The sequence below is a fragment of the Rhinoderma darwinii genome, chromosome 4 (assembly GCF_050947455.1).
Source record: "Rhinoderma darwinii isolate aRhiDar2 chromosome 4, aRhiDar2.hap1, whole genome shotgun sequence".
Classification (NCBI taxonomy): domain Eukaryota; kingdom Metazoa; phylum Chordata; class Amphibia; order Anura; family Rhinodermatidae; genus Rhinoderma; species Rhinoderma darwinii.
The window spans coordinates 374,061,703-374,076,154 of NC_134690.1; the positions used below are offsets into that span (position 1 = coordinate 374,061,703).

Below are 14,452 nucleotides of genomic sequence, written 5' to 3' on the forward strand. Positions count from 1 at the left end.
TAATCTATGAGGAAACCTGCCTCAAGCGTTCAATTTCCCTGCAGTGCCACCTCAGGGGAAGCTAAGCATTACACAGTGCCCAATTCTATCAATGCGTTGTCTGTGTAATGCAAAGCAGGATAGGTCCTCCAGAGCGTGAGACACTCTTTATAACCGCTCTGCACTCTTGCCAAGAGATGAGGAATCTGAACAGAGGACCCCATCTATTAACTCAGATTCACTAATACGGTATATGAAAATAGGTTAGAGATGTGTGTGACGGGTTCTTCAAAATTATTTTTGCCGTATGTACTGTACACATCTTTTCTGAAAAATATCTGACTGCTCACGAACATCACAACCAATTATGGGCCCGGTCGTTTTGGCTATGCTATGCAACAAATGCCGTTCCTTCATTGTCGCATTGCAGAAACATTACAGTGATCCTGTAGGTTAAAAAACCCTCAATTGTTGCCTGAGCACTAGAACCAAATTTTTTGTAAATCGCAAAAAAATAAATACGCTGCTGGGAAATATATATCTGTCATTTCTATGGATGTTCCCACGTTAAATAATGAAACTATCCTTTGCATAGGTACACACTTTTTTGTGTGCTCTAAATGTAGAAAAAATACAACAACTGCTTAGATTAGCATAACGTGCTTGTGACAGAAGTTTAACAAAGGATAATCTAGATGAATATCTGAATATTCGGCAGCCATGGATTATGTTTCCAGTAGGATCCTATCTGATAGTTTTGTAATATAATGTGCTTAATCCTTTTTATTTTCAAATAACATTTTATGTCCTCTATGTTATCTCATTTTACTGTTTTAAATTATAATTTTCGTGTACTGATTTAGTCAAGAATAACATCTTCTGTAAGAATATTTTGCATTGTTAGTCATGCTGGTAGATTTGTGTTAGAAATAGTTATAGATCAGCTCTGCCTGTAATAACGAACAGGATATCTGAATCTTTAAAGGGGTTATTCTGGATGTAATTTTTTTTAGTAGGGTCTGGAAATTAAATAAATATAGCAAAAAAAAAGCAATACTTACCTATCCTTGCTCCTAGCAATCCAACGCTGAGGCTCCGGGGGAACTCCTGGTGGTTGTTTACATGCACGTAGCATGTAACTGCTTCAGCCAATCAGAGGGGCTCAGTGGTGAGAGATCGTATTTCTAGCATAATGCCTAAAAATACAACACATGACCGCTGAGCCTGATTGGCTGCAGCGGTTACATGCTACGTGCACGTGAACAACCACCGGGAGTGCCGCCGGAGCGTCGGCACTGCATCACCGGGGCTAAGGATAGGTAAGTATTGCTTTTTTGGTATATTTATTGCATTTTTAACCCCTACTAAGAAAAATTTACAACCCAGATAACAGTTTTAAATTAATTGATACAATTATCCTAAACATTTTGCGAATTTTGCTCTAAACTCATAAATTTGGTTGTGTATGGAGAGATGTCTCACCAACACTCGAGGTTGGGGACCTATCTTATCCATTTTCCATGAGACAACAAGTATTGAAGAATCTCAAAAACATTTTTCACCGTGTTGTAAAACCACTTTGGTCCGAAGCATCTCTAAACTTTAGAGGTCGCTCAAAGCTCCCCATACATGGTTACTGCAGCCATAACTTTAGTAAAACAAAATAAAAAATCATAGGAAAGTAATGTTTTTTATATTTCCTTTTTTTTCCATAGTACATTTGACCACCTTTTGGGTCTGGTCACGTTGCAGTCAAATCAAGGTTTTTAGTGCGATTTTCGTAGAATCTGGCAAAATTGAAACGTTATGTTAAATTTGGCACAAAAACCACCAAATGACTGCAGTGTGTGAATAAACTGTCCATAGACGCCAGGATTATGTCATTGCTCTTGACAAGATCTGTTTACAGTCTAATGTGTTTGAGTTCTGACTATTCTGACTAACCCCATTGGTCATCAACTTTTGGCACAAAACGGATTCAGTCTTTCTGAATTTCTCGACTGATCCTCTTGTTCTCCTCAGGGTGGTGGGCAAGCTCTAGAATACAAAATAATACAGAGCGCTTCTTTGAATAGTATTTCCAGATATGGTGACATAGGTAGAAAGGTGCTCACCTTTTTCTGCTGTGTATAGACAAAACAACTGTATCACGCATCTATAACAGTCTGCCTCGGGTGCTGCATACACTGGAGAACCACTTGTAGAGATACCATCGAGCTGGATGTAGATGCAGGATAGAACCTCAGGGAAAAAAGGACCAGGATAAAGCGCTACCCATTTTGGCGGCAAGGTTCACATCCAGAGGAATCCAGTGCTGGAGTTGTTGGGCACTGCTGGCCCTTCTTCTTCCATAGTACATTTTATTGGTGGCATTAAGACTAATTAATTTCAGCTAAAAGCTATCGTAGGCCAGGTTCCCAAGTAGTGTAAACGCTGCGGAATTTCCACAACGGAATTCTGTGCGGAAGTTCCACAGCATTTACAGTAGCAGCAAAGTGAATCAGATTTGAAGAAATCTCATGCAAACGCTGCAGAAAACATCCGCAGTGAAAATGTTCATAAATTGACCTGCGTTGCGAATTTTAAATCCACAGCATTTAAATTTTTGCTGCGGACTCGTTGCTCTTCTGTTGCGGATTTCCCCCTTTGAATTCAATGAAGATATAAAATCAGCAAGAAATAGTGAAGTGTTGTGTCTTTTGTGGCGGAAACGTGAAAAATAGCAAATAATAAAAAATATATATTATTTTTGTCACAGCGACACTTTCTTCTGTTCTCCATCCAGACCGGCTTCCTGGGATGACCTTCCATCCCATGTGACTGCTGCAACCAATCACAGGCTGCAGCGATTACATGGGCTCCAGCATCATCCCAGGGACTGGACTGCACGGCCAACGGAGGGACGCGTCGCCATGATAACGGCCCGGAGTAAGCATAGACTTTTTTTTTTTTTAAGCACTGGTTTCCGCAGTGGAAATATGCTGTGTACTTTTACGCATCGTATCTAACCCATGGGAACTCAGGCTAAAGCGTACGATCAGCTTTGAATATTTTTGACTTCACATAGTACCCCTCGTTGCTATCCTCACATCACTGTTATCGTTCAGTCTAGTTTCATGCCACTTTTTTATTGTAGTCCTCCCTTTATTTACATTGTTGTCTTAGCTCTTGTATGTCGCCCTCGCATTGCGCAGTCAATTCATTTGTATTATGAGACAAAAACACTAGTAAAACTATTCGATTTACATTGTCTTAATAGTCCATTAAATTGCTTTACCTTTACAGCCGACCACATTCTGTGATCTTAGGCCTCAAGTTTATTTCCCTCTCTCCCCAGTGACGCCGCTCACAGCAGCTTTTGTGGAAGAAAAAGGCCCTTGACTTGCTATCTCCGGCACATTTTTGTTCTCTCACAGGCCAGAAGGCTCGCAGCGCAGGGATTTAGAGGCCTTCCAGCTAATTGCCATCTTGTAAATTTAATTGGACTGCCTCCCCAGACGCTGTTCTTAAATCAATTAGGCTACGAGTTGGCTGTCACCTCTTTCTACCAAGAAGTGCACCATCCAAGTGAGGTCAAGCATCTAAAGGGGGAAAGATGTTTCACCTCAACCACTGAGATTTCTCACATTTTAAAATTCATTGTTTGCATTTAGATTGAGTATTTTTGACAGTGTAAAATTGCAGTTTTCCCTTTCCATTCATTATTTCCGCCAGAATTTACTTATATGGGATCGTTACGGAGTTTTTTTTGGGTTACTGTCTCTTCTGTGTCACTCTAATAAGGTTAAGCAGTGCTCTGACCGGACTGTCCTTGTTAATGAGATCAATTGAGTTCTGGGGATGCATCAACTGATAAATAATAAATCCTTCCTTATTATTTTACAAGGCTTGCGGTTCTGGTCTTTGCCAACGAGAGCAAGTACCATGAACGACTAAACTACAAATAAAACCCTTGCTTTGGATATTAGACAAATGTGATGTAATTTGTGAAACAATTTTATGTAGAACGCGTTGTTTTTTTGGCAGAGCTTTTGTTTAAATTCCCTCATAACAATTCAGGTCCACTTTGATATAATACATTATGGAACACGCATACTTACATGATTTTCTTTGGAATACATTTTATGTGTATAGTGTATTTACTATATCATTCTCTGATGTACAATTTATTTTTTCGGATTTGTTCACGTTTTCGTTTTCTGTCAGATATGTTGTTATTTCTTATGGCAAAAAAAAATAATTGTAGTCTACAGCGCTATTCCTGCAGTCAAAATACCAGACACCTGACTGGCAATATTATAAGTCATTGAGGTCCGTCAGGATTCATTGGTATCAGTTTGAAAACAAATCCGTCAGTCTTAATGGTTCCTTTATGAATGAAAGCCAGGAGTGTAGCTATAAGGGGTGCAGCAATAGCAGTTGCACCCGGCCCGGGCCCTGAGCCCGTGGGGGCCCAAAAGCTCCTCAGCCGCATAAGAAGACACCAGTATTATAACTAATATATGGTAGGTTTGGGCCCTGTTACAGATTTTGCATTGGGGCCCTGAAGCTTCAAGTTACGCCTCTGATGAAAGCCATGACACTAGTGTCTACAGAGTCTTATGCATATATATAGAATTATTATTATTATTATTATATGTCAGTTTTTAGCATTGTAGAGGTAGCTGTTTATAGGACCCTCTCCCACTGTGGTCATGGTGGACAAAGTTCTTTCAGTCCTTCAACATTGCCATAGGAAATTCAATAAGATCACCGCATACAGTACACAGTCTTCTATGGCTGTCACCATTTTCTCCATTTACTACTATCTTGATTTTAAGAGGCATATTGCTATGAGTCAAAAGATAGCGCCTTGTTTGAGCACCTGAAAAGGAGTATTTTTCAAAAAGTCCAATAAATCAGAAGTGCTAATGAAGATCATGGTTAAAAAACGTATTCAGCTAAGTGGCGGACCTTTTATTTAAATACACGATAGGTGTTGCTTCCATGAATGGTATATTTTATAGGCATCACCATAGCGCAGCACACTCCGTGTCAACAGACCCATAGGCCACCCATGTGCCACCATACATCTCTGTGCACACGGTATTGCCTTGGTGATACGTGCTTTGAGAGGAGAAAATAAATGAATGTTTCTCAGTATTATTCCTGATATATTGACATTCTGACAAGTTATATTATGCTGCATTTTTGAAAACTATATTGTATTTTATTTTTGCTGTTATTTTCAAAGGTTCTGTATCCAGAGGACAGTTGGGACCTGTGGAGATTGCCTTTCAGTACCTCCGACATGAAGACGTAGATGAAGCCATTGCCTTACTGACATGTTTGAGTTGGAACACTGCTGGACAACAGTGCTATACATGCATGAGCGCCATTGTAAATCATCTCTTAAGGCAGAAACTCACCCCTGAAACAGAAGGTGATACTCTTTTATATATGTATACAAGCAAAAATTGCCAAAACATTAAAAAAAACAAAAACTCAAAACGGTCATCGAGCATCCTGTTTGACTTGGATCAATTATGCACCGTCATTGCATAATCAAGTGATAAAGCATCAACCCAATTGAGTAATATTCAAAATGCACATAAAATATATACCTAGATTTTTTTTTATTTTTTATCAACATGTTTTTATCAACATATATACCTGCCTGCAAGCCCCATCTCTATGTGCTCTCACAATTGGGGTCAGTTCACACGTAGTGTAAATACTGCGTATTTTCCACCACGGATTTAGTGACAGAAAAGCCGCAGCATAATACAGCAGCAGAGTGGATAAGATTTCAACAAATCTCATCCACATGCGTAAATGCTGAGCGGAAAACCGTTTAGAAATTGACATGTGGCGAGATTTTTTTAGACCGCAACATGTCAGTTGCATTTGCATGAACGCTGCTTATGTCTTGAGGGATTTCCCCATTGAATTCAATGGGGAGGTAAAAGCCGCAACAAATAGCAGATTCTGTGTTTTTTTGCGGCGGAATAGCTGCAATTCCGCCGCAAAAACTGCAACTCAGAAAAAAAATCTTATACTTACCCAGAAGTCTGTCCAGGCCGGCCTCCTAGGATGACATTTCATCCCATGTGACCACTGCAGCCAAGCACAGGCTGCAGTGGTCACATGGGATGAAACGTCCACCCTGGGCTACAGAGCGTCAGGACGTCAGAGGGATGCGTCGCAATGGTAAGTATCCCTTTTTTTTCCTGTGCAGTTTTCCGCAGCGAACATTCCTGCTGGAAAACTGCAGCACAATTTGGCCGAAATTTCCTGCGGCAAACAGGATGGATACGCTGTCTGCTTTTACGCAGCGCATCCGCCCAGTGTGAACATACCCTTACCATGTAAATCTCTCTACACATGTTTGTTTTACGCATGCAGTTTGCCAACTAGGGAAACTACATCAGACACTGTACCAAGTATTCTTATTTGGCTTTGCTATCCATAGATTTTAGAAATTATTTTTTTGTTAATTTTAATTTAGAGTGTTAGGGGAAAAAATTTAGCATTTTTCATTTGCCTGCCAATTGTTTTTCTAGATTAGAGTTTTACAATTAAAAAAAAAATTGGTTGAAGGAGATTAGAAAAACATGGATGCTTTCTTCCAGAAACAGCCCCACACCTTTCCATAGCATGTGTCCGGTACAGCAGCTCAGCTCTATTGAAGTGAATATGGCTGAGCTGCAATATCACCCACAACCTGTGGGCAGGTGTGGCACTGTTTTCTGAAGAAAGCAGCCATATTTTTCTAATCCTCGACAACCCCTTTAAAATTTTGTACCATAAAAAATGATTATCCTCCAAAAATCGCCTGCGGTGACGATGCAAGGGGAACTGAGCACTTGCACTTGCCTCTGGATTGCTGTATCTTATAGCTAATTACTGGGGGTCCGTTCATCTTATCATTAGGCTTTATTCAGACGAACGGGAAAAACGTCCGTGCAACGCGCGTGATTTGCACGCGCGTTGCACGGACCTATATTAGTCTATGGGGCCGTGCAGACATGTGCGTGATTTTTACTCTGCGTGAGTCCGCTGAAAAAAAGTCACGACATGTCCGTTCTTTCGGCGTTTTGCGCGAATCACGCACCCATTGAAGTCAATGGGTGCGTGAAAACCACGCATGCCGCACGGAAGCAGTTTTTACTGTTACTTTTACACCAGCCATTTGTGTCTTCTATATATATCGTTAAATAAGGTATGGGAAATGCTCTGAAGTTAAAATATCTTGGGATGAGAGAAAAATAGACCCATTTAATTAACTCTAATTGGTATTAATGAAAAGGACAGAGTCAGATTGGTGCAAATGACTGCTGTTATCTTTACGGCTGTTTTTTCTTATCAAAAAGCCGTAGTTAATTGCTTCATAATAACTTGTACCTAAAATGAGTCTCATAGAGAAAGATAATGAACGTGTTTACAGGTCACCATCATACATTCTAAATATGGCCAGTATTATATCATTTTTATTATCTTCTGCGTACAATAATGAAAGTCAAGAATCTAAAATATGTGTGTTTTGGGCTTTTTGTGGCTGTTAACTGGATCTGTCACCAATGCGTGGGGTATAATCAATAGTTTATTATATATTCCCTTGTAGACATTCAGGTTATTTCCATAATTTACATCTTTAGGGTCAGTTCTCAGAGTTTTTTTGGTGCTGATTTTGAGATGGAAACCACGTCAGAATCGGGGACAAACAAACGGACCAAATCGTGCACCTGACGTACATGTCGGAAGCAGTTAGCTCTGGCCACGGAATAGCGGCCGTACTGCAGCTCTGCTCCTATTCAAGTGAATAGGAGCGGTTCTGCAGCACGCCCCTTATTGCTATGTACGGCGCCAACTGCTTCCAGCTCCATACATAGCATTATGTGCCATAACATCTGGTGCTGGCAGGCCAGTAGAGCGGCTTTTCGGTGCGGCGGCATGGTGTCGGACCCACACCGATGATATGCTGATTACCTATCCGGTGGATAGCTCATCAGTTGTCAGAAGGTGGACAACCCCTTTAAGCCCGCCCAATATGCAGAGGGTGTCTGCTGTGTTTTACTTATGACACCTAGCTCTAACGTCTGGAATCGGAGAGAACTCCGATCTTGGTTAGTTAACCACTTATAGTACTGTGATTTGCCCCTCACCCGATTTCTTCTATTTTTTGCTAATTTGTCACATTTAAATGTTTCAGATCATCCAACTCATATTAATATAAGATAAAGACAACACGAGTAAACACAAAATGCGGCTTTTTAATGATCATTCCATTTATTAAGGATAAAGATTTATACAAAACCTATATCACCCATGTGGAAAAAGTAATTGCCCTATTAAACTTAATATCTCGTTTTGCCACCTTTTTCGATAACTTGCAATGAGTCTTTTACATGGCTGTCGAGCATTTATGATGCTAGGAGTCTGACTCCCCACAAAACTGCTGTTCTGTACTGTATAATTTTGTTCTGTATGGAACAGCAGTTCCGTAGTCTGACAGAGGCTCCTAGCATCATAAATGTCTATGATGCCAGGTGTCCCGTTGACCTGTACCGTGGTCGGGCTGGAAAATGCGGCCAATACACGGACCGTTTTTCACGGCCCGAACTCAGTCGTGTGCAAGAGGTGTTATTTTCTAATCCGGCTACATAATTCTAACTAGCTGAAAAGGAGCTATTTCACTGCAGTGAACAGAGGATCACTACGCAGAGACCTGGCCTAGGGGAGAGTGACTGAGCATGCTCGACCACCAGCACTTTTCTCATTAGGTGGATGGATGTGCATATTGCTATATGATTTGAACACCAGGTGGCGCCATACTATCTAAGTAAATGTAATAATTCTTCGCTGAGTAATTTTTTACATTTCAATACAAAATTTTTGTAATTTTGTGCTTTGTATAAATAAACGTAATACTCTTTAACTAAGGCAAATAAGACCTGCAGCTCTTTAGATGTTCATTTGGGTTCTGTTTGACCTCCTGGATGAGTGGTCGATGCGCTCTTGTTGTAATTTTGTTAGGCCGGCCATTACCGGGAAAGTTCACCACTGTTCCTAGTTTTCTCCATTTGTGTATAATGGCTCTCACTGAAGTTCACTGGAGTCGAGCCTTCACAATGGCTTTGTAACCCTTTCCTGATTTAAATGACTTTGTTAGGCATCTGTATTTGAATCTCTTTAAAGGTAATGTGTTGCCAGAAAAACATGTTTTGTTTTTTTTAATTAAACATTTAGTGTGTAGGTGGTTAAACATTGTTCAAATTTTTTTTATTTTTTTCACGAGTCAGGAAATATTATAAATTAATTCTAATTTATAATATTTCCCATTGCTGGTCACTAGATGGAGCCATTCCCAAAATTGCAGCATTGCAAAATTGGGTAAAAAGCCCTCGCTCTAGTGAGCTCTCAGCATCCCCCCCCTCCTTTATCCTGGCTAGTGCCGGGATAAACGAGGGGTTTGAACGGTCTAACCTCCTACACTGTGTGTCGCCATTTTTTGAGCTAACACACAGTGTAGTAGGTTTACATACAGTAGTAAACGTACACAAACACGAACATACATTGAAATCTCTTACCTGCTCCTGCCGCCGCGGCTCCCTCCGGCCCGTCCGCTCCGTCTGCTGCCGCTGGTCCAAGTGCACAAGTCCGGAAGCCGCGACCGGAAGTAGTAATATTACTGTCCGGCCACGACTTCCGGTCCACAGGAAAATGGCGCCGGACGGCGCCAATTTCAAGTTGGACTGTGTGGGAGCGGCGCATGTGCAGTTCCCACACAGACGGCGTACACAGAAGTGGATGGGACGGGACCCGTTCACAGTCTCTATGGGACTGTGGCTGCCGTATTCCATGTCTGTATGTGTCGTTAATCGACACATACAGAAATAGAACAAAAAATGGCAGCCCCCATAGAGAAGAAAAAGTGTAAAAATAAGAAAAAGTAAAACACAAACACACAAATAAATATAAACGTTTTTAATAAAGCACTAACATCTTTAACATATTAAAAAAAAAATTGTGATGACACTGTTCCTTTAAGACGTGGCATCATGTGTTGGTTTTTAAGACCTTCTAGCTGCTTGACGTTACCAGACAGCTCTTATTTAAGTTATGTTTAGATTCAGCAGGTCTGGCAGTAATCATGCTTGAGTTTGACTTGTGAAATTTAACCTAATTGTCAATTGAATTTGCTTTACTGGTTTATATATAGTAGCTAAGGTTGCAAAATTTGGAGCTTGCTCTCAGCAGAAAATTTCTATTGCATGTGATACTCTCTTTGGTGGTCATTGCTCGTGAAGGGGTTAATGGGAACATGTTAATGGGAAAATTTAAATTCAAGAACTGGGTGTCCAGTGGTTTACTCACCTCCTTAAACGACATCGCTGTCTGGTGCCCCAATCATTGGTCCACAACAAGGCTAGCAGGAGTTGAGAGTGCAGGGATCATATTGTAAGGATTTACTGTCCTACCACTCATATGGACATTCAGGGACGCACATATAGACTTAGTGGGATAAGCGACGCACAGACCTTTTTTCAACATTTAGTTAGGCCACGCCCACAAACACTGACAACCTGATTAGTTTGAACCACAAGTAGTGCACATGACTCGTTCCTCACACCCCAAAATAAATTCAGGCTACTGACCAAACCCCTCAAAAATTACAGACCCCAAAATAAGTATAGTCCACAAATTAAGTACAGACTCCAGACCCCAAAATACATGTAGACCCTCCGCCTCTGTGGTACCATGCTGCTCTGCCCCCTAGACTCATGCCCTGAACCAATATGGTGATTTCACCTCAGGTCTTACTATAGCTGCAGCACACATTTGGGCCTTTAGGGATCATCTGCACATATCAGTTTTGTTGCAGTGCTGTTCAGGAGTGTGGGGCTGGAGGCGAAATTGCTGTTCCCTGCAGTTTTGATTGAGCGCCCCTTTGTTCAGGATCTTCATCTTTGGCCAGAGTGTAAAGCGATTACAAAGAGTGTCTCATTCTGGAGGACCTGTCCTGTATTGCATTACACAGACAACCCATTTATATAAATAGACACTGTTGTAATGCTTCATTTCCCCTGTGGTGGCGCTGCAGGGAAATCAAACACCGCCAGGTTTCTCCACAGATAACCGCTGATCGCTGGAGATGCCAGCAGGGGGGCACTTGTGATCAACTTCTTGTCAAGATACCCATCTAACAAGTAGATTGTCCAAAACTGAGCACCCCTGTAAAGAGCTTTACAAGTATTAATATTGAACTTTTTTTTTTTTAAAGAGAGGTGGTATAGAGAATGTATAATATTACTGAAATATGTTGATTTTTAGATCAAGTAAAATTGCCTTTGCTAATACAAAGCAGAAACCACAGGAAACATTCAATTTTGTATTTGTTTTTACGTAGTGGATTTTTATGTAGGTTTTTAGATGGGACATATTTATGCCTTACTTAACAGCTTGCAAAAGTGGGCTCAACTGGTACAGGACTGATTATTCTACTTCTCTAAGACCACTACTGCTTATATTGTGCTTTGTGTAATCTTTCTAAATGTTGTACCTAAATTGGAGAAACCGCTCTTATTGCTTGGCAGGTTATACTGTCATGGGCATATTTATACTTACTATAACATGGAAAAATGCCACTCTACCGTATATTATATGAAAGCAGAAACTCACAGAAGCAGGTTTTGTGGTGTAGAGAAGATATAATACTACTGAAATATATAGATTTTTAAGTCAAGCAAAATTGCTTTTGCTAATACAAAGCAGAAACCACAGGCAATGTTCAATTATGTATTTATGTTTTAGATAAAAAACCCGCACATTGCACGCTATGAGATATTTATGCCTTACTTAACAGCTTGGAAAAGTGGACTCAACTGGTACAGGGCTGATTATTATACTTCCTGAAGACCGCTACAGCTTGTATGGTACATTGTGTAATCTTTCTGGTTGTGGTCTTTTTGAAACATAGTGCAGAATTATTCCTTATATGACTGAAGTATCTTTGCTCTGTGTCAACAGATTTCCAACCTGTGCATTCTTCTGGGGTAGGTGGAGAATTTTGGTGGTGGGGGGATTGAGGATTAGACTATAACGTTTTTTTTTTTGCACAGAGCAGCATATCTATGACTTTACTTGTCTTTGTAGTATATCCTGCAAGGAATTGTATGGGATTAGAAGAATCGGTCAATTTTTTTCCATAAAAAAAAAAAAGGCTCGGGTAACAGAGGTCAGGCAGGATCAGGTACCTTGGAGAGTCCAAAGAGTAGTCAATGAAGTCTGGTCACAAAAGTTCAGGTCAAGTTCCATAACAGGCAGCAAATCCATTCAAAAGAGTAATATCTATAACTGGTACAGCGGCCAGCGAGGAGCTCTTTTAAATATAATGCCTAACTTTTTGGTTGGCCAAACAGCTTCTCGCATCGAGCATACCTATGCGCGACAAGACTCATTGCAGTGGCGCTGGAGCCTAGAGAAATAAGTTTGTGACATTATTATTAATTTACATATTGCTGAATTAGCAACTAAACACTAAGTCTGAGTCCACATGTCATGGTTAAAATATTTATTATTTTTTTTGCCGCAAATGACATCAAAACTGTGCCATTTTGCAGCAAATATTTTGACCGCAGCGCATGAAACTAGCTTTACTTACTGATTAATTAGAAAACATAACTTTTATTCAATTCATTATAAAAAAAACAAGTGTGAAAGGTGATTGAACTCATATAGTAAAATATGGAATCCTCATTATTAGAACACATTGAGAGCAATGAAGTTGATTCTCCCCGTAAGGTTGACCTATGTAATGGATGCGATGGCTGAAGACTATTTATCCTTTAAATCTATGTGCCACGTTTTTCAAAATGACTCGAACAAATAAGCCCCCCCCATCCCCACATCTTTTGCCAACATTGGCGTCCTAAGGGCAACACGGGTCCATGTCATTTTTTTTAAAACAGTCAACTATTGTGGCACATCGTTTTATTTCTTTTTTAGGCATAAGTTTTTAGCATTTTATACATAAGGAGCATACAGAGAACAAAAACTTTAACAAGTACACAAATGTACCAGAACCATATGGGAGATACCCACATCTATATGATCACTGATAAAAGCCAAACTTACTCACAATGGCAGATGCACGCACCAATTCACATGAGGACGCAGACAGACTACAATGCTACATAGAGGGAGATTGCACAGGTGCAAAAATACTGATGAACAGGCATTCTCACGCCTACTATTCAAGAGGGGGGTGGCTGCTTAGTATTATCATTGCACACAGATATAGCTTCTATAAGTGTGCCAGTCACACGATTACATGTAGTGCTCCATGCTGGCATACAGCCTATAAATTACGCCCAAACTATATGACTTTCAGTAACTGTATCTCCTAGAATATTAAGAATGCATATCTTTAATTCTGCCGGGAGGAAAACACCATACACCCTGCCACTGGTGGCCAGCACACCCCTTGAATATGTTACTATAGAGGAGCATTCCCATAGCATATGCATCAAATGCACATTTAGCAACCCACGTCTTGGACAAGTTGAGTCCTACCGTATCCCGATCCTCTACAGTAGACTTGGTGTTTTATAGACCCTATAGATGAGAAACAACTGTGAAACCCTGTCAGCCCCATGTAGCTTGAACTTTGGCGGTAAGTTCTAGTATACTTTTCCACTGCTCCTCTGAGAGTGGTCCAATATAACTCTTCCACTTTGTTTAGCCATTAATGGCTTTTAAATGGAAAATAACTTTTCAAACAACTTATGCTAATCTAATAGTATACCTGATATAAATAAACTTTGTAATTTACTTACTGTTAAAATTTAGTTGTTTTATCCATGCAAATTCTGTGTGAAGTTACTTCCACTAGGTGTCTCCCTTTCTTTAATCTTCTGTCCACCCCTGTTGTCAAGCAAAGTCCGTCCCTGGTTTACAGAGCAGAGGAGATGGACTGCAGAAAGTGTGTGTGGGGGGGGGGGGTGTCTCGTCACTGCCTGCCTATATAAGTCTATGGAGAGGGGAGGGGGAGGAGGGAGCAGAGATAGAGAATGAGAGAGAAAACACACATGCTGCATATTAGTCTATAGAGGGGGATGGGTGAGCAGGGGAAAGAAGTAGGAGCAGAGAAAGACACAGCCGTGCTAGTAAGATTTCTATGTTAGCCCAGTGCTGGACTCTCAGCTACACTATATATATGTGATAGATAGAAGAGGAGAATCCTGCTCTCCTATGTGTGCAGTCTATAGAAAACATGAGAATCACAGTTTTAGCTGTGAAACAACCGGAGATATTATCAGTTGAAAACACAGTCGGGAAGGGAAGCTGTATGCTATATGATCACCCTGTGTTGCTGAGCAGGGAAGAGGGAGAAGCTGTATGCTGATTGGACAGCGTCATACAAAAAACATTACACCACCCAGAGTGAAAAGAAAGAAAGAGTCGCCTAGAAAAATGCTCATAACTTTGCAAA

At 40.5% G+C, this 14,452-nt stretch overlaps 1 protein-coding gene and 1 long non-coding RNA gene across 3 annotated transcripts in view; one reads left to right on the top strand and one right to left on the bottom strand.

The window, feature by feature from the left end:
• Positions 1 to 14,452, top strand: part of WDPCP (WD repeat containing planar cell polarity effector) — a 306,972-nt gene that overhangs the window by 168,379 nt on the left and 124,141 nt on the right. For both annotated transcript variants that reach the window (XM_075863142.1, XM_075863143.1), the window contains one exon: positions 5,213 to 5,401. In XM_075863142.1, the coding sequence (XP_075719257.1) occupies positions 5,213 to 5,401 (189 nt within the window). The remainder of the gene's footprint in view (positions 1 to 5,212; positions 5,402 to 14,452) is intronic.
• LOC142760163 (uncharacterized) overlaps positions 11,782 to 14,452 on the bottom strand; it is a 31,379-nt gene continuing 28,708 nt past the window's right edge. The window contains exons 2-3 of the long non-coding RNA XR_012883258.1: positions 12,216 to 12,436; positions 11,782 to 12,120 (exon numbers count right to left, since the gene is read on the bottom strand). This is a non-coding gene — a long non-coding RNA (uncharacterized LOC142760163). The remainder of the gene's footprint in view (positions 12,121 to 12,215; positions 12,437 to 14,452) is intronic.